Here is a 27,684-nt window from a genome sequence, read left to right as displayed (position 1 = left end):
ATTTAGTGCACCAATAATACTGGCATTCTATGCCCAAATAATCTCCCCTTACAATACCTCAATAGTGAAGAAGGGTAGTGGTCTACGGCACGGAAAGTGTTATTAGTACGGATGTGTGTCTCAAATGGGATGTCCACTACTTGGACAACTCCTTGTCAATTACTATATTCTCCAGAAGTAAAATAGCTATACTCACCTCCATTTCCAGTGATGTTCCAGCAGCATTGGCTCTAGCTCTTCAGAGGCTCACATTACAGTGTTATTTCACGTAAGTCCTGCAAACAATCAGCGGCCACTTCACTCTTGCCTCCTTCGGCCAAATGTTTTATCTCGAGGAAGTCAAAGAGCAGCTGCAGCTCTAACTTCCTCTAGATGTCAAATTTGTCCAAGGAGGCAAGAGTGAAGCAGCCGCTGATTGGTTGCAGGCTTATGTGTCATCATTATGTTACATAAGCCACAGGAGAGCCACTGCCAACACTGTTGGAATGGCCTCCGGGTATAGCTATTATTAGTTTACTTGTGGGAACATAGTGATTGAAAAGGTATTGTCTGAGAAGTTGACAACCTCTTTAAGACACACATCCTTACTAGTAACTAGAGATGAGCCACCCCCCTATTATTATTATTGTTATTATTATTTATTATTATAGCGCCATCAATTCCATGGCGCTTTACATGTGAAAGGGGTATACATAATAGGGACAAGTACAATAATCATAAACAGTACAAGACACAGACAGGTACAGGAGGAGAGAGGTCCCTGCCCGCGAGGGATCACAGTCTACAAAGGATAGGTGAGGATACAGTAGGTGAGGGTAGAGATGATTGTGCGGCACTGTATCAGACTGAGGGTTATGGCAGGTTGTAGGCTTGTCGGAAGAGGTGGGTCTTCAGGTTCCTTTTGAAGCTTGGAAGGTAGGCGAGAGTCTGATGTGTTGTGGCAGAGCATTCCAGAGTATGGGGGAGGCACGGGCGAAATCTTGGATGCGATGGTGGGAAGAGGAGATGAGAGGGGAGTAGAGAAGGAGATCTTGTGAGGACCGGAGGTTACGTGTAGGTAAGTACCGGGATACTAGATCACAGATGTAGGGAGGAGACAGGTTGCGGATGGCTTCGTATTTCATGGTTAGTGTTTTGAACTGAAGTCGTTGGGCAATGGGAAGCCAGTGAAGGGATTGGCAGAGAGGAGAGGTCGGGGAGTAGCGGGGGGACAGGTGGATTAGCCGGGCAGCATAGTTTAGAATAGATTGTAGGGGTGCGAGACTGTTAGAATGGAGGCCACAGAGCAGGAGGTTGCAATAATCTAGACGGGAGATAATAAGGGCATGTATTAGGGTTTTTGCAGCTTCTTGGGAAAGGAATGTACGAATCCGGGAAATATTTTTGAGTTGGAGGCGGCAGGAGATGAAAAGGGCTTGGATGTGTGGCTTGAAAGAGAGATCAGAGTCTAGGATTACTCCCAGGCAGCGAGCGTGTGGCACTGGGGAAAGTGAGCACACATTGACATTGATGGATATGTCAGGTGGGGGAGTTGAGTGAGGAGGAGGAAAGACAATGAATTCTGTTTTGTCCATGTTCAGTTTTAGGAATCGAGCAGAGAAAAAGGATGAAATAGCAGACAGACATTGTGGGATTCTGGTTAGTAGGGAGGTGCTGTCAGGTCCATAGAGGTAGATCTGCGTATGATCAGCATAGAGATGATACTGAAAGCCATGGGACTCTATGAGCTGTCCCAGGCCGAAGGTGTAAATGGAGAACAGCAGGGGTCCAAGAACTGAACCTTGGGGGACCCCGACAGATAGGGGGCGAGATGAGAAAGTGGTGTGAGAGTGGGAAACGTTGAAAGTTCGGTTGGATAAGTATGAGGAGATCCAAGATAGCGCCAAGTCTGTGATGCCCAGAGATGAGAGTTCTCCCCTAGAGTTCGAATTCGGTTCGGTGAACGGTGCCCCATTTGACAAGACGTTCGATGAGCCGTTTGACGAACCTCTCGAACCCCATTGAAAACAATGGGAGGCAATCACAAACACCTAAAAACACCTGGAAAATACCCTCAAAGTTGTCCAAAAGTTGCCAAACAACTCCCAAGACAACACAAACACATGGGAAAGTGACAAGGACAAATACCAATGCGAAAACTAAACAGCTGGACGAGGAAAAAGAGGAGGAGATGTGACGCCCTGGCAAAAACAAGGGTGTCACAGGGCCTGCAGACATCCAGCGGGGTGCAGGCCATTCTCCTCCTTGGTGACCTGGTCCCACACCGGTGCAGCAGGACAGACACCCCCCCCCCCAGTGTGGGAGCGAGACAGAGCAGCAGGGGAGGGGCTGGTGCAGAGTGTGTGGGGAGAGGGACAGGGAGAGGAGAGGAGTCTGGAGTTGTAGCTCCCGGGCTGCTACAGAATCGTGCTCCAAAAGGGCCGGGACAGGCTGTTAGTGAGGAAGGAACTTGAGGTGACCGGGGCAGGGTTGTGGCCCGCTGGTATCGAAAGAGATCTCGGATCACTGCAGGGGAGTGGACTCCCCGTTCCCGGCCGAGGAGGAAAAAAAGAGAAAGAGTGGAGAAAGAGGCACCTGACTGCAGGGAAAGAACAGGGGTCTGCTGCACCATGTGTGGGACTTAAACACCATCCGTACTGAAGGCTGCGGACACCGGCAGTTCCTGGTTTACCAGTGACTCTGTGTGAAATACTTGTGAGTATGCCGGTGCCCTCAGGCACCGCACCGCAGCACTGCACCCTGCTCCCTGCATATTCCCCATCGGGCCCCGGGACACACTGCCCCTACCCACGGAGGGGTTAACATCCAAAGCTGCGCCCCAACACCGTTCCCGGGAATCCCGCACCTTCACCGCAGCGGTGGTGTCCACCATCGCCATGGCCCGTGGGTGGCGTCACGGACAATCCCCTTTTACAATAACCCCTTTTTACAGTGGAACCTGGGATCTGTTACGAGGGGGACCCGGGGAAGCGTGCCAAGATGGGAAATGGACTGCTTCCGCCGGTCAAGGTCATTTGTGCGGTGTAAGGGACCGCCGCTATGGTGGGTGAAGAGTGAGCGGGTTGCTGCTAGCGATCGTCTGGAATGTCACAGACGATCTATGTACACCGATCTGCCCTAACCCGTGAGGGTTGTATGGCACAGATTTCACGGCTCGGTGTACCTGTTGCACGGGGAAGCACAGAGGTGCCCACGCACGTGTGCCAGTGGAAGTCACGAGAATATGGCACGAGGGTAGCACAGAGGTGCCCACGCACGTGTGCTTTCAATAACCAGGTGAGTCCAAAGGAGACTTGAGGAGCTCACCTGGGACAGGAACACGGCCTGTTGACGGGGTACTGCCGGAGCAGCAAGGCAGGAACACGGCCTGCAAACGAGGTACTGCCGGAGCAGCAAGGGCCAAGCCCACAAGAGACAGTAATGCCTGAGCAGTGGCGTGGCAGCACGCTGCCAGACATCCAAACATAGAAGGACGGTCGCGCGCCGCCATGATGGCAGGGGGAGCTTTTAAGGAGGTGCAGCTCCACCCGAGGGCGGGCGCGAGGCGGAGATGACGGACTTGACCCAATCAGGGTCCACGACGTCCCAGCCTGGCCAGTCAGGATTCACCACGTCACCAGCCTTGTCATCAAGCCGTGTGACGTCAGTGAGCGAATCAGGACCCACCACGCATTGCACATGCTCACCCTCCTGCCTCTGGGAAATAGAGGCGGGATCCTCGGTCTCACAATGTGCAGAGATAATGGGAATCTCACTGCTTCCCTGAGCAGTAAACCTCTGCACATTGCGCAGCCTCGCAGACCTTCGGGGCCGCTGAGCAGGAGAGTCTGTGGCAGGCCAGGAATGGGAGACCGCTTCACTCCTTGTAACAGGAGAACCACTAGGTGTCACCCTTCTGCTGCCTCTCTGAGAAGGTATCTCCTGCAGTCTGGCAGACCTTCGGCGCTGCTGAGCAGGAATGCTCGTGGCAGGCAAGGAATGGGAGACTGCCTCAGTCCTTGCCTCAGGAGAGCCACGAGATGTAACATTACCCCCCTGTCTAGCCCCCCCCCCTGTCCATGCTCGAAGGCCGCTATCAAACCCGGGGCGCGGATATGATCCTCCAACTCCCAGGATCTATGCTCCGGACCACGGCCGGCCCACTCCACGAGGTAGTACCTCTTGTCCTGTATGACTTTTGTCTCCACAAGTTTTGCCACCTCAGGGTCGTCGGACAGGGAGTCGGTTTGAACCGGCAGGGACCCCGAGAATTTATTAAGTCGTACGGGTTTCAGGAGGGACACGTGAAAGGTGTTGGCTATAGCCCAGCGTGGAGGGAGCTGGAGTCGATATGCCACTGGGTTTACCTGCTGTAGTACTTTAAACGGACCCAGATACCTAGGGGCGAATTTGGCTGCCTGTACCCGTAGGTTAACATTTTTAGAGGACAGCCATACTAGGTCACCAGGGGCGAAGGATGGTGCAGGGCGGCGGCGAACATCAGCCGTTGTCACCATTCGGTCTTTAGCCCTTTTAAGAGCCTCTTGGGTGTCATCCCAGATCTCCCGGGCCTTGGTCGCCCAATCCTCCACTCTAGTATCGGGTGACGTAATGGGCATCGGAACCGGGATTCTGGGATGTTGTCCGTTATTGAGTAGGAACGGAGTCTGGCCAGAGGATTCATGGACCGAATTGTTAATGGCAAATTCGGCCCAAGGAAGGAGGTTAGCCCAGTTGTCGTGGTGCGCGGATATAAAATGGCGGAGGTAAGTTACCAAGGTCTGATTAGTCCTCTCCACTAGTCCATTGGTCTCGGGATGGTATGCGGAGGAGATGTTCAGCTCTGTCTGCAGGAGCTTACAGAGCTCTCTCCAGAAGCGAGACGCGAACTGGGGACCCCGGTCGCTCACCACCTTGTCAGGCATGCCATGCAACCTAAATACATGCCGAATGAACAAGGTGGCGAGAGCATGTGACGTCGGGAGTCGTGGGAGAGGCACCAAGTGGACCATTTTAGAGAAGTGGTCCGTGATGACCCATACGACCCTGTGCCCTGCTGACTTGGGCAGATCTCCCAGGAAGTCCATCCCTACCACTTCCCAGGGACGATCCGGCACTGGCAGTGGGTGAAGAAGACCTGCCGGTCTCTGCCGGGACGGCTTATTCCGAGCACACGACATACAGGCTCCCACATATTCCTGTATGTCCTGGGGTAGTCTCGGCCACCAATAATGCCTGGTCACCAGGTCTCTGGTCCTTTTGACCCCGAAGTGACCCCCGACCTTGGAGGCATGGGCCCACGATAGCACCTCGTTCCGTAGTTCAGGGGGAACGAGGGTTTTGCCAGGTGGCACCTGGTCCAAAGAAGTGGGAGTGACCATCCTCAAGCTGTCCGGGGGTAGTATAAGACGAGGCTCCTCCTCGTCCTCCTCCAACACAACCATACAACGTGACAAGGCATCGGCCCGTACGTTCTTCTCACCGGCCAGGTGGCGGATAATAAAGCGGAACCGGGAGAAGAATAAAGACCAACGGGCCTGCCTTGGGTTCAGGCGTTGTGCTGTCTGGAGGTATGCGAGGTTTTTGTGGTCAGAAAAAACCTCAAATGGATGCTTCGCACCCTCCAGGAGATGCCGCCATTCCTGGAATGCTAGTTTCATCGCCAGTAACTCCCTATCCCCTATGGAGTAGTTCCTCTCGGCCGGAGAAAAGGTCTTGGAGAAAAAGAAACACGGATGTTTCCTTCCTCGTTCGTTTTTCTGGTACAGGACTGCACCTGCACCGACCGAAGAGGCGTCTACCTCCAGTAGGAAGGGTTTGGAGATGTCTGGACGATGAAGGATGGGAGCTCTGGAGAAGTGAGTTTTGAGAGTGTGAAATGCCTCTACCGTTTCCCGTGTCCATGCTTTGGGATTAGCGCCCTTGCGGGTAAGGGCAATGATGGGTGCTGCCACCGTCGAGAAGTTGGGAATGAACTGGCGATAATAATTGATAAACCCCAAGAATCGCTGGATCGCCTTCAGCGAGTGGGGCTCAGGCCAGTTCATCACTGTCTCCAACTTCCCCGGATCCATTGCTAACCCCTGACTGGACACTATGTACCCCAGGAACGGCAAGGATTCCTGTTCAAAAACGCACTTTTCCAGCTTAGCATATAACGAATGGGTGCGGAGCCTCTTAAGTACTCGGATGACATCCCTCCGATGGGTGGTAAGATCGGGGAAGAAGATAAGAATGTCATCCAGGTATGCAACCACGGAAAGATACAAATCCCGGAAAATGTCATTCACAAAGTCTTGAAATACGGCGGGGGCATTGCAGAGTCCGAAGGGCATTACTAGATACTCGTAGTGACCGTCCCTGGTGTTAAAGGCGGTCTTTCACTCATCGCCCTTTCGGACTCGCACTAGATTATACGCCCCGCGTAGATCCAGCTTTGTGAAGACCTTTGCCCCGCGGAATCGATCAAATAGCTCAGTAATGAGGGGCAAAGGGTATTTGTTCTTGATTGTGATTGCATTTAATCCCCTGTAATCGATACAGGGGCGCAGATCCCCTTCCTTCTTCTGCACAAAAAAGAACCCTGCACCAGCCGGTGAAATAGACTTGCGAATGAACCCCTTCGCCAGGCTGTCCTGAATATATTTGGACATAGCCTCCGTCTCTGGAGCAGAGAGTGGATACACTCTGCCCCTGGGGGGCTCGGAGCCTGGCTTCAGGTCTATTCGGCAATCATATGGCCGGTGGGGAGGAAGAGTATCTGCCGCCCTTTTTGAAAAGACATCCCTGTAGGCCTCATAAGGTGTCGGTAAACCCGGCCCCTCAGTATTCCCTGAGGACCCAACCGACCTAATGGTAGCGGGTGGTTCGGTAGTCACGAGGTGCTCTCTACAGGATCCTGCCCAGTATGAGATCTCCCCTGTTGCCCAGTTGAGTATAGGAGCATGCTGTCTCAACCAGGGAAGGCCCAGTAGGATCTCATCCGTCCCCCCTGGAAGCACCAGGAAGGACACCTGCTCATGGTGTCCCGGTGGTACATCCATCCTGAGAGGGATGGTGATCTGGGTGATAGGATCGAGTAGTATGGACCCGTCGACTACCCGGACCCTGAGTGGCTTGGGCAACAGAACCAGGGGAACTGAGTATCGGGTTGCCAGGGAGGTCGAGATGAAATTGCCTTCAGCGCCTGAGTCCAAGCAAGCCAGGGCAGAGAAGAGAGTAGTGCCGAACTGCAACTGGGCGCTGATAGTCAACCTAGAGGGAGAAGTAGCGTCTAGAGTCCCCCCTCTGATAGAAACTAGACGCTGTCTTTTCCCGACGGTTTGGGACATCGGGTAGCTATGTGTCCCCTCTGCCCACAGGAAAAGCAGATGACACAAGACCGAGAACCTGGGGCAGAGGAGACCACCTTGGACACCTCCATTGACTCCACGGAGTCGCCTACAGGACTGGCTGGGGGACCTGTCTGATGGAAGACGGGAGTCAGACGCTTTTTAGGCCGAGAAGACGTGGGTGCTGAAGAGACCTCGAGCCTTCGCTCCGCCTGGCGGATGTCTATGCGAGAGGCAACCTGAATCAAGGACTCTAAAGTGGCAGGCACCTCACGTGTGGCCAGTGCGTCTTTGACAAACCCTGCCAGGCCCTCCCAAAACACAGGGACAAGGACCTTATCCGGCCAGTCCAGCTCTGCGGCCAGTGTCCTAAAATGTACAGCAAAGTCCCCGACTGAAGCAGACCCTTGCCGAAGTCGTAGGAGGCGCAGCGCGGAATCGTGGGTGACTTGAGGCCCGAGGAACATCATTCTCATGGCCCCAAGATAAGCTGCTAAGTTATTCACCACACGATCTCCGCGCTCCCACAACGGCGTGGACCACTTCAGCGCTCTCCCTGTGAGCAGGGACTGGACGAAGGCTACCTTCGCCTTCTCGGTAGCGTAAAGAGTCGCGGACAGCTCTAAGTAGGTGGTAACCTGGTTTATAAAACCACGGCACTCAGAGCTGTTGCCGCTAAAGCGCTCTGGAAGTGCAAGGCGAGGAGACCTTCCGCCCAATAGCACAGCCTGGGTAGCCGCCTGGGTGGCGACTGTCATCAGAGTAGTCTTATCGGAGGAAGACTGCTCCACTGCTGCCAATCATGACTCCAACTGCTGCACATAACGCAGCAACTGCTGCTGCTCTTCAGCCATAGCCAGACCTTTGGCGCGACCGTAATGTTACGAGGGGGACCCGGGGAAGCGTGCCAAGATGGGAAATGGACTGCTTCCGCCGGTCAAGGTCCACTGTGCGGTGTAAGGGACCGCCGCTATGGTGGGTGAAGAGTGAGCGGGTTGCTGCTAGCGATCGTCTGGAATGTCACAGACGATCTATGTACACCGATCTGCCCTAACCCGTGAGGGTTGTATGGCACAGATCTCACGGCTCGGTGTACCTGTTGCACGGGGAAGCACAGAGGTGCCCACGCACGTGTGCCAGTGGAAGTCACGAGAATATGGCACGAGGGTAGCACAGAGGTGCCCACGCACGTGTGCTTTCAATAACCAGGTGAGTCCAAAGGAGACTTGAGGAGCTCACCTGGGACAGGAACACGGCCTGTTGACGGGGGTACTGCCGGAGCAGCAAGGCAGGAACACGGCCTGCAAACGAGGTACTGCCGGAGCAGCAAGGGCCAAGCCCACAAGAGACAGTAATGCCTGAGCAGTGGCGTGGCAGCACGCTGCCAGACATCCAAACATAGAAGGACGGTCGCACGCCGCCATGATGGCAGGGGGAGCTTTTAAGGAGGTGCAGCTCCACCCGAGGGCGGGCGCGAGGCGGAGATGACGGACTTGACCCAATCAGGGTCCACGACGTCCCAGCCTGGCCAGTCAGGATTCACCACGTCACCAGCCTTGTCATCAAGCCGTGTGACGTCAGTGAGCGAATCAGGACCCACCACGCATTGCACATGCTCACCCTCCTGCCTCTGGGAAATAGAGGCGGGATCCTCGGTCTCACAATGTGCAGAGATAACGGGAATCTCACTGCTTCCCTGAGCAGTAAACCTCTGCACATTGCGCAGCCTCGCAGACCTTCGGGGCCGCTGAGCAGGAGAGTCTGTGGCAGGCCAGGAATGGGAGACCGCTTCACTCCTTGTAACAGGAGAACCACTAGGTGTCACCCTTCTGCTGCCTCTCTGAGAAGGTATCTCCTGCAGTCTGGCAGACCTTCGGCGCTGCTGAGCAGGAATGCTCGTGGCAGGCAAGGAATGGGAGACTGCCTCAGTCCTTGCCTCAGGAGAGCCACGAGATGTAACAGGGATCACAGACCGGGTCACGGCACCGTGATACTTACTGAAGTGACCCTTGGCCCGGATCTGAGTACCCCTATCCCTGGGTTACACAATTTGGCGTCACGAACAGGATAGAACCAATCTACCTACCGGTAGAAGTGCGCCTTGCAGTCCCCGCCGGCGGTGTCCGGCCGAAAATTTTGAAATTCTGCCATCTTGGGTGCGAAAAGTTCCCGCTCGAGCCGTCTTCCCCGAGCAAGGAAGGCGCGAAAAGTGAAGCCCTACCCCCAGGAGAAGGAGGTGCTGGAGAGAACCAAGGGGCGGGGGGGCGGGTGGAAGTCTGCCTGATGTAACCGAAGGGATAAAGACCAGGGACGCCAGGACTCTGCACCCGTCTGGTTCCTGGAAGCAGTAGCCGCAACCCCGATGACATCTCACCCAGTCCGGCAGTCCGCCAGGCCGCAATGGTGATGACGTCGGCTCCGGCAGTCCGCCCGGCCGCAACGGTGATGACATCGGCTCCGGCAGTTCGCCCGGCCACAACGGTGATGACGTCAGCTCCGGCAGTCCGCCCGGCCGCAGCGGAGGCGACACCCGATTGGAAGTCTGCCCCAGATGCGGTGCCAGCCGCTCCCAGGTACCCCGTCCCGGCTGTGGAGCAGCCGGAGTGCACCTACAGAGAGGAGCAGGCCAGTGAGAGATGGAGCCCTCGGCAGTTAGTGAGTCCGGTTGTAGCCGGTGCCGAGGGCATCCGAGTAGGCCTGGCTCTTACGCAGGAGGCGGAGCACGGGGCCCTTGCCCCGTGCTGGGAGCGGCGTCGGCGGCAGCGACGGTGACGGAACATGGACGGCTACCTGCAAGTTAAAAAAGTTGACTGTTTTGTGGACTGTCACCCCTGTTGAACGTCCTCAAGTTCAGGAGGAGGCCATCTGCACCGCAGGTGTGGGGTGGCAGAACCGATTAAAGTTTTAGTAAACATACCTCCCGATGTGGGAAGATGTATGGTTGTGATGTGTGCGCTTTCTTTTTCCCGTTGCAGTGGATGTCGGTGCCTGGACAGCCTGAGGACGGGCTGTGTTTTACCAAGGGGGTGTGTGACGCCCTGGCAAAACCAGGGTGTCACAGGGCCTGCAGACATCCAGCGGGGTGTAGGCCATTCTCCTCCTTGGTGACCTGGTCCCACACCGGTGCAGCAGGACAGAAACCCCCCCAGTGTGGGAGCGAGACAGAGCAGCAGGGGAGGGGCTGGTGCAGAGTGTGTGGGGAGAGGGAGAGGAGAGGAGTCCAGAGTTGTAGCTCCCGGGCTGCTACAGAAGCGTGCTCCAAAAGGGCCGGGACAGGCTGTTAGTGAGAAAGGGACTTGAGGTGACTGGGGCAGAGTAGTGGCCCGCCAGTATCGAAAGAGATCTCGGATTACTGCAGGGGAGTGGACTCCCCGTTCCCGGCCGAGGAGGAAAGAAAGAGAAACAGTGGAGAAAGAGGCACCTGACTGCAGGGAAAGAACAGGGGTCTGCTGCACCGTGTGTGGGACTTAAACACCATCCGTACTGAAGGCTGCGGACACTGGCAGTTCCTAGTTTACCAGTGACTCTGTGTGAAATACTTGTGAGTACGCCGGTGCCCTCAGCCACCGCACCACAGCACTGCGCCCTGCTCCTTGCATATCCCCCATCGGGCCCTGGGACACACCGCCCTTACCCATGGAGGGGTTAACATCCAAAGCTGCGCCCCAACACCGTTCCCAGGAATCCCGCACCTTCACCGCAGCGGTGGTGTCCACCATCGCCACAGCCCGTGGGTGGCATCACGGACAATCCCCTTTTACAATAACCCCTTTTTACAGTGGAACCTGGGATCACAGACCGGGTCACGCCACTGTGATACTTACTGAAGTGACCCTTGGCCCGGATCTGAGTACCCCTATCCCTGGGTTACACAGAGACACAGATATAGGCATGTCATACCCTTCTAAAATCATGTAAACCACAGCAAAGAGACTCCAAGTAGAGTCTCCCTTTTTTCCAAAAATTGGGCCACACACACCACTTCAGTGGCAGCACTTGTGCCCAGTTACAAACTGGATGTGTTGATTTGCATCAAGCACATTCAAAAATACGCCAGCCTTAACTGTCCCCAGGATGACACCGGGGAAGGTCTAGCAAAGTCTTTGCTGATCCCAGATCTGTTCATCTTGGCTCATTTTTAAAAACACAGCAAGGGTTACTCCAAGCGGAGTCTCCCTTTTATTCCAAAAATTGGGCCCCACAGACACCACTTCAGTGGCAGCACTTGTGCCCCAGATGTACACTTCACAGGTACATTTGCATCAAGCACATTCAAAAATACGCCAGCCTTAACTGTCCCCAGGATGACACCGGGATAGGTAGCAAAGTCTTTGCTGATCCCAGATCTGTTCATCTTGGCTCATTTTTAAAAACACAGCAAGGGTTACTCCAAGTGGAGTCTCCCTTTTTTCCAAAAATTGGGCCCCACAGACACCACTTCAGTGGCAGCACTTGTGCCCTAGTTGCAAACAGGATGTTTTGATTTGCATCAAGCACATTCCAAAATACGCCAGCCTTAGCTGTCACCCGGATGATACCGGGGAAGGTCTAGCAAAGTCATTGCTGATCCCAGATCTGTTCATCTTGGCTCATTTTTAAAAACACAGCAAGGGTTACTCCAAGCGGAGTCTCCCTTTTTTCCAAAAATTGGGCCCCACAGACACCACTTCAGTGGCAGCACTTGTGCCCTAGTTGCAAACAGGATGTTTTGATTTTCATCAAGCACATTCCAAAATACGCCAGCCTTAGCTGTCGCCCGGATGATACCGGGGAAGGTCTAGCAAAGTCATTGCTGATCCCAGATCTGTTCATCTTGGCTCATTTTTAAAAACACAGCAAGGGTTACTCCAAGCGGAGTCTCCCTTTTTTCCAAAAATTGGGCCCCACAAACACCACTTCAGTGGCAGCACTTGTGCCCCAGTTGCAAACTTGACAGGTACATTAGCATCAAGCACATTCCAAATACACAAGCATTTACTCTCCCCAGGATGACACAGGGGTTGTAAAGTCCTTGCGGATCCATGACTTGTTCATTTTGATGAACGTTAGTCTGTCCACATTGTCACTGGACAGACGTGTGCGATTATCTGTCAGCACACACCCAGCAGCACTGAAGACACGTTCAGAGACAACGCTTGCAGCTGGACATGACAATATCTCCAAGGCATAAGTGGCGAGCTCAGGCTATTTTTCAAGATTTGAAGCCCAAAATGAGCAAGGCTCCAGTTGCAAAGTCATGACATGTTCATTTGGAGATACTTCTGTATCATCCTCTGCAGCCATTGACTATGTGTCAGACTTGTTGTGTCTGTTGGCCTTGCAAAGGAAGGTCTAAAAAAATTATGAAACAATTCAATAAAATTGCTGTTACCAGCACCAGATACGGTGCTGCTGGTATGGTTAGACTGTTGATGACGAGACCGTCCCATGTTTGTCAAATTACAACTGGGAGATTCACTCCGTGCACCACTGGGGTTTTGTGGAAAAGCCGAGCTAAGATTGAGTAACAGCTTCTGCTGATACTCCTGCATACGTACGTCCCTTTCTATGGCTGGAATTATTTCTCAAAATTTGACCTTGTACCGGGGATCTAATAGTGTGGCAAGCCAGTAGTCATCATCACTTCTAATTTTGACAATCCGAGGGTCATGTTGTAGGTAGTGCAGCAAGAAGGCGCTCATGTGTATTGCGCATCCATGCGGACCAAGTCCTTGCTGTGTTTGTGGCATAGAGGTGCTAACCGTACTTTCTTCCTCTGACATCTCCCCCCAAACTCTTTCAACTGAAATGTGACCAAGGTCTCTCTCATCTGCTGAGTCTTCCATGTCCATGGACAGTTCGTCCTCCTTTTCTTCATGTTCTCCTGCACCTTCCTCAACATTTTGCCTGCTACCATGCGCCCTTGTTAGTCCCTCTCCCCCATCGTCCCATGCCTGCCGCCTTGGTGATGATGAACGTCTGGACCTTGGTGATGTTGTTATCCCTTGCGCATATGAATCCTCATGTACTTCCTCCCCTTCCTCTTGAACCACCCCCTGACTCCGAATAGTGTTTAGCGTGTGCTCCAGCATGAAAATTACTGGAATTGTCATGCTGATAATGGCATTGTCAGCGCTAAACATATTCGTCGCCATGTCGAAACTGTGCAGGAGGGTGCATATGTCCTTGATCTGAGACCACTCCATCAGGGTGATCTGCCCCACCTCTGCATCTCGTTGGCCCAGGCTATACGTCATGACGTATTGCACCAGTGCTCGTCGGTGCTGCCACAGTCGCTGTAACATGTGGAGAGTCGAATTCCAGCGTGTCGGCACATCGCATTTCAGGCGATGAACTGGCAGGCCGAAAGACTTCTGGAGCAATGCAAGTCGCTCAGCTGCGGTGGTTGAACGGCGGAAGTGAGCAGACAGTTTTCGTGCCCTGTGCAGAAGGCCATCTAGGCCGGGATAGTGTGTTAAAATTTGCTGGACAACAAGGTTCAACACGTGAGCCATACAAGGCACGTGTGTCACCTTGCCCAGGCGAAGGGCCGCACCTATTTTTGCAGCATTGTCGCACATGGCCTTACCTGGCTGCAGGTTGAGTGGAGACAACCATTTATGAAACTCGAACAGCAGAGCTGACCACAACTCAGCTGTGTGACTCTTATTTCCAAGACATTTCAAGCTAAAGACCGCCTGATGCCGTTGCGCTCTGCTGCCAGCATAGTAAGGAGGTGTGCATGATTCTTTGTGCGCAGTTACAATGCTGGTGGCCTGACCAGGCAGGCTTGGAGCGGAAGTGGAGGACCCAGACGAGGTTGAGGAGGCAGAAGCGTTGGAGGAACTTATACATACAGAGGATTGACGCACAAGTTGTGGGGACAGCCAGACTTGTTCAACAGAGCCTTCTCCATCTATGACCATAGTTACCCAGTGCCCAGTCAGCGACATGTAACGCCCCTGTACATGCTTACTGGTCCAAGTATCGGTGGTGAAATGCACCCGTTCACACACAGAGTTTGTCAAGGAAGCAGTGATGTTGTGTGTGACATGCTGGTGTAGCGCAAGCACACCTTTCTTAGAGAAGTAGTGGCGACTGGTCATCTGGTACTGGGGCACAGCGACGGACATAAGGTCTCAAAAATCCTGTGTGTCCACCAGGCGGAAAGGCAGCATTTCGATAGCCAAGAGCTTACAGAGGGATAAAGTCAACCTCTTAGCTTTGTCATGGGTCGGTGGAAATGGCCTTTTATTTGTCCACATCTGAGGGACAGAGATCTGGCTGCTGTGTGTAGACGGTGGTGAGTAGGGTGTCCCTGGAAAAATGCAGGTTTGTGAGGAAAGTGCAGGCATAGAAATGATGTTGCCTTCATCCAACGTTGGTGCTCTCGATGTCTGAGAGAGCTGTACACCCGCACTTGTTTCCCCTTCCAAACCAACGGACGACCTACCAAGCAAACTGCCTGTTGCGGTTACAGTGGTGGAAGGTGTGCGTGGAAAACCAGGTGTGACAGCTGTCCCCACAGTCATAGAAAATGAAGAGTGCGCGGATGCACTGGAAGGGGCAGGCGGTGGTTGGCCTGTTACGCTAGGCCACATTGCAGCACAGTGAGCTTCCCACTGGGAATTATGCTTGGTATTCATGTGACGATTCATGGAAGAAGTTGTCAAACTGGTGAGCTTTTTGCCTCTACTTATAGATTCCCGACAAATTTTACAGATCACATGATTTGGGAGATCCTTTGCAAGGTCAAAAAAGGACCAGGCTAGGCAAGGCTTATAGGACATGCGACCTGCAGAGCCACCCCGACTTGTGCTCAGAGGCAGAGTGGTGGCTGAGGATGCAGTTGTAGACGTGCTACCAGTACTCCGATTCTGTCCAGGAAGGTGCAAGGTAACTTCGTCGTCAGTTGCATCCTCTTCCACCGCCTCTGTTGACCTCCTCAAGTGCCTGACTATGGGCTGACAGTAAGTGGAATCTAGAACTTCATCATCAAGCGTTGTGTTTGCACTCCCCTCGCCCTGAGACCTAGCCTCTTCCTGCCCTGGCCGAATATTTAAGTTGTCATCCCAATCTGGTATCTGCGTCTCATCGTCATCAGTATGTTCCTCATTGTCTACACCAACAGGTGTTACAGTTTGTGAATGAGGGTCTACATTATGCTCAGAAAGTTGGTCATCAGGGCCTGAATCTGAGTCACAAAGCTTCTGGGCATCACTGCAGACCATTTCCTGGTCTGTACTCACTGTAGCTTGGGAGCAGACCTCTGAGTCCCAGGCTATAGTGGGACTGAACAGCTCTGCAGACTCAGCCATCTCTGTTACACCATACTGTGCAGGGCGGGTGGAGACTTGATAGCTGGGAGAAAGCAAGTGTGATTGGGATGACAACTCAGAGGACTATTTTTTTTTTGATGTGGTAGTTGAGGTGGAGGAGAGGGCACTTGTTGGAGCACTTGAGATCCATTCAAGCATGTTCTTTATTTGTGCATCATCTACCTTTCTTATAGTTGTTCTGGTCCGTAAAAAAGGGAGCACATCGGATATCCACGGAAAGTAGTAGACATCTTACTTTTGCTGGAAAATGGCTTATCTTCAGCAGATGTTAATGTAGCTTTGCCACCTTCCCCACGGACACAAACGTTTTTTCCTTTTCTAATACGCCTGTTCCCCTTTCCACCAGCATGTCCTTTTGCCACTCATTTTATTAGCGACAAGATTAGCCACTTAAAATGTGGTAGCAAAAATTGAGAGGTGGTGTAGATTGCAGAGGTGGTCTAGCTTTATTGACAGCTGAAGAACCAACACTGACTATCCCTGACAATGCAACTATGGCCCTAAAACTGGCAGCACTGTTTGCTATAAAACTAGTGTAGCAAAATGTGCATGAGGGTTGAATGCAGAGGTGCTGGAAATTGCTTGGCACCAGTGGGACAACAATGGAGTATAGCAGCCACTTTTTGGATGCCACTTATGTTCAGCACTGTTTGCTATAAAAATAGCGTAGCAAAATGTGCATGAGGGTTGAATGCAGAGGTGCTGGAAATTGCTTGGCACCAGTGGGACAACAATGGAGTATAGCAGCCACTTTTTGGATGCCACTTATGTTCAGCACTGTTTGCTATAAAAATAGCGTAGCAAAATGTGCACGAGGGTTGAATGCAGAGGTGCTGGAAATTGCTTGGCACAAGTGGGACACAAAATTAGTATAGCAGCCACTTTTTGGATGCCACTTATATTCAGCAGTGTTTGCTATAAAAATAGCGTAGCAAAATGTGCATGAGGGTTGAATGCAGAGGTGCTAGAAATTGCTTGGCACAAGTGGTACACATAAAATTAGTATAGCAGCCACTTTTTGGATGCCACTTATGTTCAGCACTATTTGCTATAAAAATAGCGTAGCAAAATGTGCATGAGGGTGGAATGCAGAGGTGCTGGAAATTGCTTGGCACAAGTGGGACAACAAAATTACAAAATTAGTATAGCAGCCACTTTTTGGATGCCACTTATATTCAGCACTGTTTGCTATAAAAAATATCGTAGCAAAATGTGCATGAGGGTTGAATGCAGAGGTGCTGGAAATTGCTTGGCTCAAGTGGGACCCAAAATTAGTTTAGCAGCCACTTTTTGGATGCCACTTATGTTCAGCACTGTTTGCTATAAAAAATATCGTAGCAAAATGTGCATGAGGGTTGAATGCAGAGGTGCTGGAAATTGCTTGGCACAAGTGGGACCCAAAATTAGTATAGCAGCCACTTTTTGGATGCCACTTATGTTCAGCACTGTTTGCTATAAAAATAGCGTAGCAAAATGTGCATGAGGGTTGAATGCAAAGGTGCTGGAAATTGCTTGGCACCAGTGGGACAACAATGGATTATAGCAGCCACTTTTTGGATGCCACTTATGTTCAGCACTGTTTGCTATAAAAAATATCGTAGCAAAATGTGCATGAGGGTTGAATGCAGAGGTGCTGGAAATTGCTTGGCTCAAGTGGGACCCAAAATTAGTATAGCAGCCACTTTTTGGATGCCACTTATGTTCAGCACTGTTTGCTATAAAAAATATCGTAGCAAAATGTGCATGAGGGTTGAATGCAGAGGTGCTGGAAATTGCTTGGCACAAGTGGGACCCAAAATTAGTATAGCAGCCACTTTTTGGATGCCACTTATGTTCAGCACTGTTTGCTATAAAAATAGCGTAGCAAAATGTGCATGAGGATTGAATACAGAGGTGATGGAAAATGCTTGGCACCAGTGGGACAGCAATGGAGTATAGCAGCCACTTTTTGGATGCCACTAAGTTTCAGCACTGTTGGCTATAAAAATAGCGTGGCAAAAGTGGGCAGGTGGGTACAGTGGTCGGGTTCTCTGGGTCAGGGAACATGAAAGGAAGCCTCACTTTCTATCCCTCCTAATGGTGAAATGCAGCAAGTAATTTCCTGAGCTTAGGTACACAGACGCTGTTATCTGAAGCTGTATACAGCGTTTCCACGGACCTGACTGTCACCTATGGCTCTGAGCCCAAGGAAATGAGCCCTGAAAAGGGCTGAAATAAACTTCTGTCCCTAATCCGTAGAGCGCTGCGTTTATAGCGTACACAGCCGGAGCGGCGACAGGAGCTGCGTGAGCGGTGACTGTCACCTACATGCAGAAAGCAGATAATGGCGCCATGAGGGAAAATGGCCGTATTTATAATGCAAGGACATGTGACATGGACAGCCTATGACACATGCCCTTTCTTGTCTGGCAAAAAAGACCACTTAGCTGTGTGTGTGTCTGGGATTGGCTGACATGCTGGCCCACCCCACTGCACGTGAGCTTAGGAAAAAAAAATTGGCGATCGCCATTATCCCAGCAGCACTAATCTAAACGCGCCGCCCACGCACACTATACGCTGAAATTAGATAATAGTATGAATCACAAAGTGACTCACACTATTACAGTGAAAAGCCAGCTAGTAACTAGCTAGTCTTTTTGCTGATCGAACTGTTCTCGAACGTAACTCGAGCTATCGAGCTTTTAGCATAAAGCTCGCGTTCGAGTTCGATCTCGAGCACCCCCAAAATCACTCCAACATGAAATTGGCGAACTTCGAACCTCGAACATTGCTCAACTCTACTAGTAACACTCTTCGTTATCTAGACCAATAACCTTCTTCTCTATTCAGGCATTGGAAGGTGCAATTATTTGGGCATAGAATGCCAGTATTGCTGGTGCTCTTAGTAGTATTATTTGAATACTGCAATTTAGTCATTGGAAGCCCTACCTTGTATAATGCCCAGGGCCCCATTTTCTACAAAGAATGTCCATTGTGAGGCTTTAATTCTTTCAGGTTTATTGCATTATTCAGCAATTATCCAAAAACTTTGAAATTACTGATAAGGCAAAGTGAATTGGTAATCTTGTGACAATGAGCAACCTTTCACACCCTGTGCATTATGCTAAACCTTACTATGCCTACTCTAGCTTTTAAAAATTTGTCTCAAGCCAGTATATGTGTGTACATTTTTATTTACTACAAATCGATGGGATTTTAAAAAACCTCTACATAAATACTGTTGTATTACACCACAAATTAGTAGTGCAGAGTCTACACTGCACATACATTATTTTATTTCTTTATAACTCAAAAGTACAAAACTTTACATTTTTAGTAACACCACATTAATGAGTGAGCCATACAATTGAAAATAACATGATATAATAACCTATTCAAAAGCAGTTTAAAAAATAATTTAATAGATAAAATAGAAAAAACTAAATAAAACACCCATAATGGGTATCACCACAATAATGGTATTTAACTGACATGGTGAATGCTATAAAAATTATGGTTGAAAATATCAGAATTACATAAATTGTATACATTTGGTATTGCTATAATAGTACTGACCCATGAAGTAAAGTTAACGTAATTTGTATCGCATAGTGAACGCTGCTAAAAGTAAACCCAACCAACAATAGCATTTTTTTTTCTATTTTACCCCACCAGCCATTTTTTCTATTTTTTAGTACCTCTCCTGTGTGCCACACTTCTCTCGATTCTCTACTGACTGCTGACCCCTCCCACCAGGCTGGCTAATCCTAGGGACTCGTTCCTCTCTATGGTGACCATCCTAGTGGAGAACTAGGATTTTGGTTGTGCTTTGGTGGTATTGGCACTGATACTCCAGGTCCCAGGGGGTAGGTCCTGCATCCCCAAGAGGATGCAGTTCCCTGTAGTGTCCTGAGTGTCTCAAGGGCGCTACAAATATACCAGCAATGAATTAATGAATTATGCCGGCATAGAAATTATTGTTCTCAGCACATTTCCCTATGCTACTTAGAAAAATCATATTAACAATTATTTTGTTCCTACCAGTTATCTTCAGCCTGTGTAAACAGTCCAGAAAACAAACACTGATTGACTTAAAAATCAATTGGCCTGCCTAAATGAACCTTAAAAAGCTAATTTCTTCTTTCTGTTTTTAGACTCTTCTCTATTACCATGTTTCCCTGAAAATAAGTTCTACTCCAAAAATAAGCCCTAGTTTTGGTTCAATAATGAAGTGTCCAGGCAGCTAAAAAACTTAAAGAATACAGCAGGACACTTAATTAAATGAAGCAGAGACCCCCAAAAGAAAGTAGACAGCCCCAAAAGAGAAAAGACAGCCCCCCCAAAAAATTTCACTCAAGAAACCCCGAACAACTACAGCTGGCAAGTGATGGTGAATGGGCTCTCCCACAGAGATCTGCGTCGCTGTCAGGTCAGTCACCATTCTGCTCACACACAAATCAGGTCCAGTATCCCTCTGTTCTCTCAAACACACAGATTGGGTCCAGTATCCCTCTGCTCTCTCACACACACAGATTGGGTCCAGCATCCCTTCGCTCTTAGCGTATATGCACAAGTTGCGTAGTGCACATGCAGAAAATTCTGCAACGATTTGACAGTGCATGTGCGTTTTAAAATGCATGTATTGTGACTGCCGAATTGCTGCAGAATTCATGCGCTCATGGATGCTTTCTCTCCCTATAGACAGAGTAGGAGCAGCATCCAAAGCGCACAAAATAAGTGACATGTTGCTTCTTAGAACTCAGCGATTCGGCAACAAATTTCAGCATGCAAATCGCTGCGTTCTAATATGCAACGTGCGGATGGAATTTGCACAAGTCACATAGACTTTGCTGGGGACGCAGAACGCATGCGTTTACGCTGCAGTGCAAAGCGCAGCATAAACGAATGAAAATATACCACGTGTGCACATAGCCTTACACACACATGCACATAGAAAAGTTCAGCATCCCTCCGCTCTCACACAGACATACACACAGATCGAGTCCAGTATCCTTCTGCTCACACACACACACACACACACACACATCGGGTCAAGTGTTCATCTGCTCTCACACACACCCACATACGATCACAGTATCATTCCGCTCTTACACAGACACACATCTGATTGCGGTAACATTCTGCTCTCACACACACACACACAAACATACATCGGGTTGCCGTATCACTCCACTCTCCAGTGCTTCTGGCCAGCAGGGGATGTGACTACTGTGGAATGCAGTGGGACGTGACAGCAACTCAGATGTCTGGTAAATGTGATTCTCCTGTAGGTGTCTGTCTTCTTTTGGGGGTAAACTTAGTTGTGTTTCCTCAAAAATAAGACTTTTCCCGAAAATTAGCCCTAGGGCAGTTTTCATGGCAAAAAAAACAAAAAAAAAAAAACTAACAAGACACTATCTTATTTTCGGGGAAACACAGTAGTGAGTTCCTCCTGCTCTAGAAAAGATTAAATGCCTCAATTAAAGACATTTCTACAGAATACTGTCTTAAATTACTTTGAAAAGTTGTAAAAAATGAGAATTTTTTGGCGTTAGGATGCTAAAAAGGGCAGAGCTGGGATAGGAATTCGGCAGACTATGACTCCACAACTTTTCTAATTTTTCTCAAGATGCTGATTAGACAGTGTGATTATTGCACAGGTGTGCCTTAGGCTGGCCACAAAAAAAGCCCACTCTAAAATATGCAGTTTTATCACACAGCTTTATGCCACAGATGTTGCAAGTTTTGTGGGAGCATGAAATTGGCATGCTGACTGCAGGAATGTCCACCAGAGCTATTGCCCATGAAATGAATGTTCATTTTTCTTACATTAGGGATAGCGTCTGTTACAGACAATTAACACAGGTGCATTTTATTAATGCCATGTTTAATGCACAGAGATACCATGACGAGATCCTGAGGCCCATTGTTGTGTCATTCATCCACGACCATTACCTCATGTTGTAGCATGATAATGCACGGCCCCATGTAACAAGAATCTGTACACAATTCCTGGAAGCTGAAAACATCCCAGTTCTTGCATGGCCAGCATACTCACCGAACATGTCACCCATTGAGAATGTTTGGAATGCTCTGGATTGGTGTATATGACAGCATGTTCAAGTTCCTGCCAATATCCAGCAACGTCGCACAGCCATTGAAAAAGTAGGCCAACATTCCACATGCCACAGTCAATAACCTGAACAACTAAAAGGAGATGTGTAGCACTGCGTAAGGCAATTGGTGGTCATTCCAGGTACGGACTAGTTTTCTGACCCCCGGACTCCAGCAATACTGTAAAAGTACACATTTTAGTGTGGCCTGTTATTGTGGCCAGCCTAAGGCACAACTTTGCAATAATCATGCTGTCTAATCAGCATCTTGATCTGCCACACCTGTGAGGTGGATGGATTATCTCGGCAAAGGAGAAGTGCTCACTAAAGGCCACTTCTCACTAAGCAAGATCGCTAGCAACATCGCTGCTGAGGCACGACTTTTGTGACGCAACAGCGATGTTGCTAGCGATGTTGCTGTGTGTGACATCCACCAACAACCTGGCCCCTGCTGTGAGGTCACTGGTTGTTGCTGAGTGTCCTGGACCATTTTTTAGTTGTTGCTCTCCCGCTGTGAAGCACACATCGCTGTGTGTGACAGTGACAGAGCAACAACTGAATGTGCAGGCAGCAGGAGCCTGCTTCTGCGGACGCTGGTAACCAATGTAAATATCGGGTAACCAACAAGCCTTTTCCTTGGTTACCCGATATTTACCTTCGTTACCAGCATTCACCGCTCTCACGCTGTCAGTGCCGGCTCCCTGCTCCCTGCACACATAGCCAGACTACACATCGGGTAATTAACCCGATGTGTACTCTGGCTAGGAGTGCAGGGAGCCAGCGCTAAGCGGTGTGCGCTGGTAACCAAGGTAAATATCGGGTTGGTTACCCGAAATTTACCTTAGTTAGCAAGCGCAGCATCGCTTCCACGCGTCGCTGCTGGCTGGGGGCTGGTCACTGGTTGCTGGTGAGATCTGCCTGTGTGACAGCTCACCAGCAACCCGTGTAGCGACGCTCCAGCAATCCCTGCCAGGTCAGGTTGCTGGTGGGATCGCTGGAGCGTCGATTAGTGTGACGGTACCTTAATACAAGTTTAGACAAATTTGTAAAAAATACTTGAGAGAAGAAAGCCTTTAGTGTACGTGGAAAATGTCTTAGATCTTAGAGTTCAGCTCATACAAAAGTGTTGCTTTTATATTTTTGTTCAGTGTACATTTGGACTTAAGTGAAAACTTTGTTACTAATTACTAAATATGATGTTACTTTTAAAAGGATTTAACCTACAACATTGAATCAAAATGAGTATAAAGAATATCTCCTGGACACGAATAGCTTTAATCTATGGGACATACTTACAAGTATCTGTAGGAGGTGTAGTGTTGCATGCACATGTTGCTATACCACTCGTAAGCACACACAGCTCATCTCTTGGACAAGTTGTCACTGACATTACTATGCCTTCAAAACATAAGTAGTGAAATATTAACATTATAAAATAAATATGAGACTAAAATACATAAAATGTACTTGCTGAATAAAAAAAATGCAGGCTATTAAAGTCCGATGGACTGTGTATAGTTTGCTTATGCCAGGCTTACCAGTGACAGATGACAGCTGTAAATCATTTGAACTTGGCCCATCATTATTACACGTCTGGGAAAATAGAATATGTAGTTAGATATTCTGAATTCCTAAACAACATTTTTAGTTTCCATAGATTCCAGATACGCAAGCTGTATTGATTGGAAAAGGAAAAACCTTAAAAGGCATCTGTCAGTTTTATCAACCTTCCTAAGACATCTTTATGGGCATGCATTTCATAGAAAGGTGAATAAAATGATACCTTGTATCACAGGGAATCAGGGTTACAAAAGATGGACCTCTAAGCTGATCGTAAAACTAGGGACCCTAAGCTGTCCAATATCCCAGTGGTAAGCTTGATAGTAGCTATGTCTGGGCCCCCAGTGTGTCCCTAGCACCAGTTTAAGCTCAGATATTACACCCCTTCTCCCCCGACCCTGGGAGAGGGCCGGCACTGGTGAAGCAAATCCCACAAATATCACAGACAGGGGAAAGAACCAAAACTCATGCACACTGCAATCAGACACGAGGGAGAGACAATATGAACTCAGGAGGAAATAAACTAACAGATATATTATACAGATTATATATTATAACAGATATAATTATACAGATTATATATTATAACAGATACAGCACAGAACAGATCACCAAGCTCTGGATCACTACATTAAGGATCAATATGCAGGAGCTACGCTGAAGCTCTATTAGGCGACAAGCAACCAGATCAGAATCTTATAAAGAGTGAAAGCGGATGTTAAAGGGGTGGTTCACCCATATTTTTTATTGTCTAGATCGATATTATATGGAGAAACAATGTTTCTCCCAAATACCTTATGTTGTCAATAGTGCCTGTGAGAGGCGCTATTGCAGACCGCTGCTCCCCGTCCAGTGACGTACCCGTCCAATGCTGCCACATCACATCCGTGCGGCCGGCTGCGTTCTGAGCCCATCTTCTCCCTGCTCCTCCTCCCTCCTCCCTCACAGCACGTCTCTTGCTTGCAGCGTTCTGCGAGGAGGGAGGAGGGAGGGGGGAGCAGGAGATGCGCCGTGCTAGGAGGGAGGAGGGAGGAGGAGGGGGGAGCAGGAGATGTGCTGTGCTAGGAGGGAGGAGGGAGGAGGAGGGGGGAGCAAGAGACGCGTCGTGCTGTGCTAGGAGGGAGGAGGGAGGAGGGAGGAGGAGGGGGGAGCAAATGGGCTGTGACAGCAGTGAAACACCGCTCACAGCTCAGAGTCTGGAAGAATGTAGCCGGCCGCACGGATGTGACGTGGCAGCATTGGACGGGTACGTCACTGGACGGGGAGCAGCGGTCTGCAATAGCGCCTCTCACAGGCACTATTGACAACATAAGGTATTTGAGAGAAACATTGTTTCTCAATATAATATCGATCTAGACAATAAAAAATATGGGTGAACCACCCCTTTAATGGTCATTAGTAGCCTGAGCTCCTAGCAACTGTTCACAAGCCAACAAGAATTAACTCTTGCTGGACTAGAGAGCAGTGAAGCAAAACACAGATGATGCCCGTGACTGTACAGTCTGTAGACTGTAGTCTGTACAACTAAAAGATCTCTGGCAGCTTGTTAGACTCTAGGGTGAACAGAGTCTGATGCCGCCATGACACCCAGCGAGTGCAAAGCCAAACACTTTGACATCTGTGATCTGATACATTATTCCAGAAAAATTCACATTTTTTAAAATTATGTAAATAAGACGGTAAGATCTACGAGCCGGACATAGATTTACCTGAGAATCTGCCTCCGGAGCTTATTTTAATTGAAAGTTACCAGTATGGTATGTAATCACTAACACTTTGCTCTCCTGATCTACATGTCTCATACTGGTAAAACCTCCTTTTCATTTAGAATGAGCTCTGGAGGCAGATATTTGGGGAGATCTACGTCCGGCCCAAAGAGCTTAACAGCTCATTTGCATATTAAATGTAAATTTTGAAATTGGATTTCTCTGGAATAAAGACATCAGATCACAGAAATCAAGGTATCATTTTATTCAATGTTTTATGATGTACATGCCCATATTGATGACTTAGGAAGATTGGTTCTACTGACAGATCCCAAGGCTCATGACAACTTGTAGTATCAGGCAATAAATTCGCAATATCAACTAAATTGTAACCGATGATAATGAATGTGGTGGTGTGAGAATTGAGACTACTTATATACCTTCACAGCACTAATATTCTATTTTACTATAAAACCTTCATCCCCATTTTGAGGGGAAGAAACACACAATATCTCACTATAAGGACAGATCCCAGGACCACTTGTCCTACTCATTCATTGATTCCAGAAGTATATGTAACAATACACCTTCCAAGGATCAGTTAACCTCACATGCAAATAAAATTATCTAAACCGCTCTTGACACTGATGGGAAAACATACATATGTCAGGTATCCACTCAAATACTCTATATGGCTATGCCCTGTGACATTTCACAACCGGAACATCTTTTCACAGTCCACAGTATGACCTATAACCATTAGACTTATACATACATATTATTTCACCAAGTCTCTTATCTCAATTACTTGTCACTTTGTTATTCAGAGGCTTCTCATCAATATACAACAACCTATTGTCTTCCTACTTTATCTAGGCATTAATATGAAACCACTTATGAACACATATCCCTAGACCAGTGTATTGCCCATCAAAGATGCAAAGATGACCAAAGCAAAACACAAAACACAGCAACACAGCAAATGTAATTATACAGAGACTGTCCCAAATTCCGTGCTATGCAATCTATGCAATCAGTTAATGGACGGACAACAGATTATCTTATTACTCTATATTTCAACTCTCATTCAGACATGCATGAAAAAAAACAATACTCACTGGTGATGCCAGAGTTCTTGAACCGTGTGTACAGCCTTACCCAGAATATTCGGGAAATCAGAGAGAGTGAAATGAAGTGTAAGAATAAAGCTTCTCACCTTGCTGCAGCTGAAATTTCACTGTCTCAAGAGTCCCCAAAACTTCTTCCGAATAGGCTGGTTGGCCACGGCTCCACGTTGGGCACCAAAAACTGTTGTAGCTGTTCTGTTTTGTCACAAGTCAGCTTATGGGATCACCAGTGAGGTCTTCTCAATTAGGCCTCTTCAGACCTAATCAAGATCGAGCGCTCGGAGAAAAAGACCAGCATCCATGTGGGCATGATCAATTTTCTGTTTATTTAACCAAAGTACACTTTATTTATACCATTTACAGATCAATGTGATATTGCAAATAAGGCTTCTAAGCTGGACTTTACTAGTTGCTCATATGACCTTTAAGTTTTAGCAAAGCAAAAATGTAGAGTCATGCATATGAGATAAGAAGAAGATAAGAAGAACATTTAGAGACAAAATAATCCTTGAGCATGTCTCTTATTCCGAAGGCTCCATAATGACTATGAACTACCACCAGATATACTTACTAATAACAATAAAATATCTTTAATGAAGAAATATAGAAACTATTAACCCTTCTATATCACACTCGATTTACTTATTGAAGTGGGCAGAAGGCCAACCCTGCTGGCTTTTTGCATGACTCTGTTTATTACTTGTAAGCTGCAGCACAACATTTGCCATCTAAAAGTAGAGTGGCCACAAGTTGCTGTGTAGCCCTAGCCTAATTGTTATAGAAAAACATGGGAGGTTATTTTAGTTAGTCTGTACTTACCAAGCTGCAATTTTCAAAGCACAACTCTACATCACAGAAAATAAATACTTGATCATATCCTTGAAACTGAAAAGTACTCATTTTGATTCTGGTCAAATGGGATATACTATTTTCTATCACCACTATTGAATTTCCACCAAAAGCTTGACAGCTGTGAATAAAATACACATGTAAGGGACATGAGTGACATTACATATGCTCCCACACTGAACTTTCCTTTATGTTAACATTGCAGACTTTATTAGCCCAATAATCTCAATAAAATTATAGACACAGTTCCAGATGTCCCAAGGGTGTCCTAGCCATAATCAAATTGTCGTATTGGATTAAAACTATGGAGCCAATTCATTAAGAATGGCATTATTATATATGCCAGTCTTAATGAAGGGTCATGGTGGAGTTAAGGCCCCATCACACATTACGATATATCTAACGATATGTCGTCGGGGTCACGGAATTCGTGACGCACATCCGGCATCGTTAGAGATGTCGTAGCGTGTGACACCTCCGAACGACTGTGAACGAGCAAAAATACTCACCTTATCGTTGCTCATTGACACGTCGTTCATTTTCACAAAATAGTTCCTCCTTCTGCACGCCAGTGGTTCGTCATTCCCGAGGCAGCACACATCGCTCCGTGTGACACCCCGGGAATGACGAACACAGATTACCTGCGTCCTGCCGGCAATGCGGAAGGAAGGAGGTGGGCGGGATGTTACGTCCCGCTCATCTCCGCCCCTCCGCTTCTATTG

The 27,684-nt window shown here is 48.7% G+C and overlaps 1 protein-coding gene across 1 annotated transcript in view; it reads right to left on the bottom strand.

Moving 5' to 3' along the window:
- LOC142289702 (uromodulin-like) overlaps positions 1-27,684 on the bottom strand; it is a 65,060-nt gene that overhangs the window by 36,349 nt on the left and 1,027 nt on the right. Inside the window, exons 2-4 of the mRNA XM_075333628.1 lie at positions 26,933-27,083; positions 23,259-23,313; positions 23,017-23,118 (exon numbers count right to left, since the gene is read on the bottom strand). Coding sequence (XP_075189743.1) covers positions 23,017-23,118; positions 23,259-23,313; positions 26,933-27,083 — 308 coding nt within the window. The remainder of the gene's footprint in view (positions 1-23,016; positions 23,119-23,258; positions 23,314-26,932; positions 27,084-27,684) is intronic.

This window comes from Anomaloglossus baeobatrachus, chromosome 2, assembly GCF_048569485.1.
Source record: "Anomaloglossus baeobatrachus isolate aAnoBae1 chromosome 2, aAnoBae1.hap1, whole genome shotgun sequence".
Taxonomy (NCBI): domain Eukaryota; kingdom Metazoa; phylum Chordata; class Amphibia; order Anura; family Aromobatidae; genus Anomaloglossus; species Anomaloglossus baeobatrachus.
This window is presented reverse-complemented; position numbering and strand designations above follow the sequence as displayed.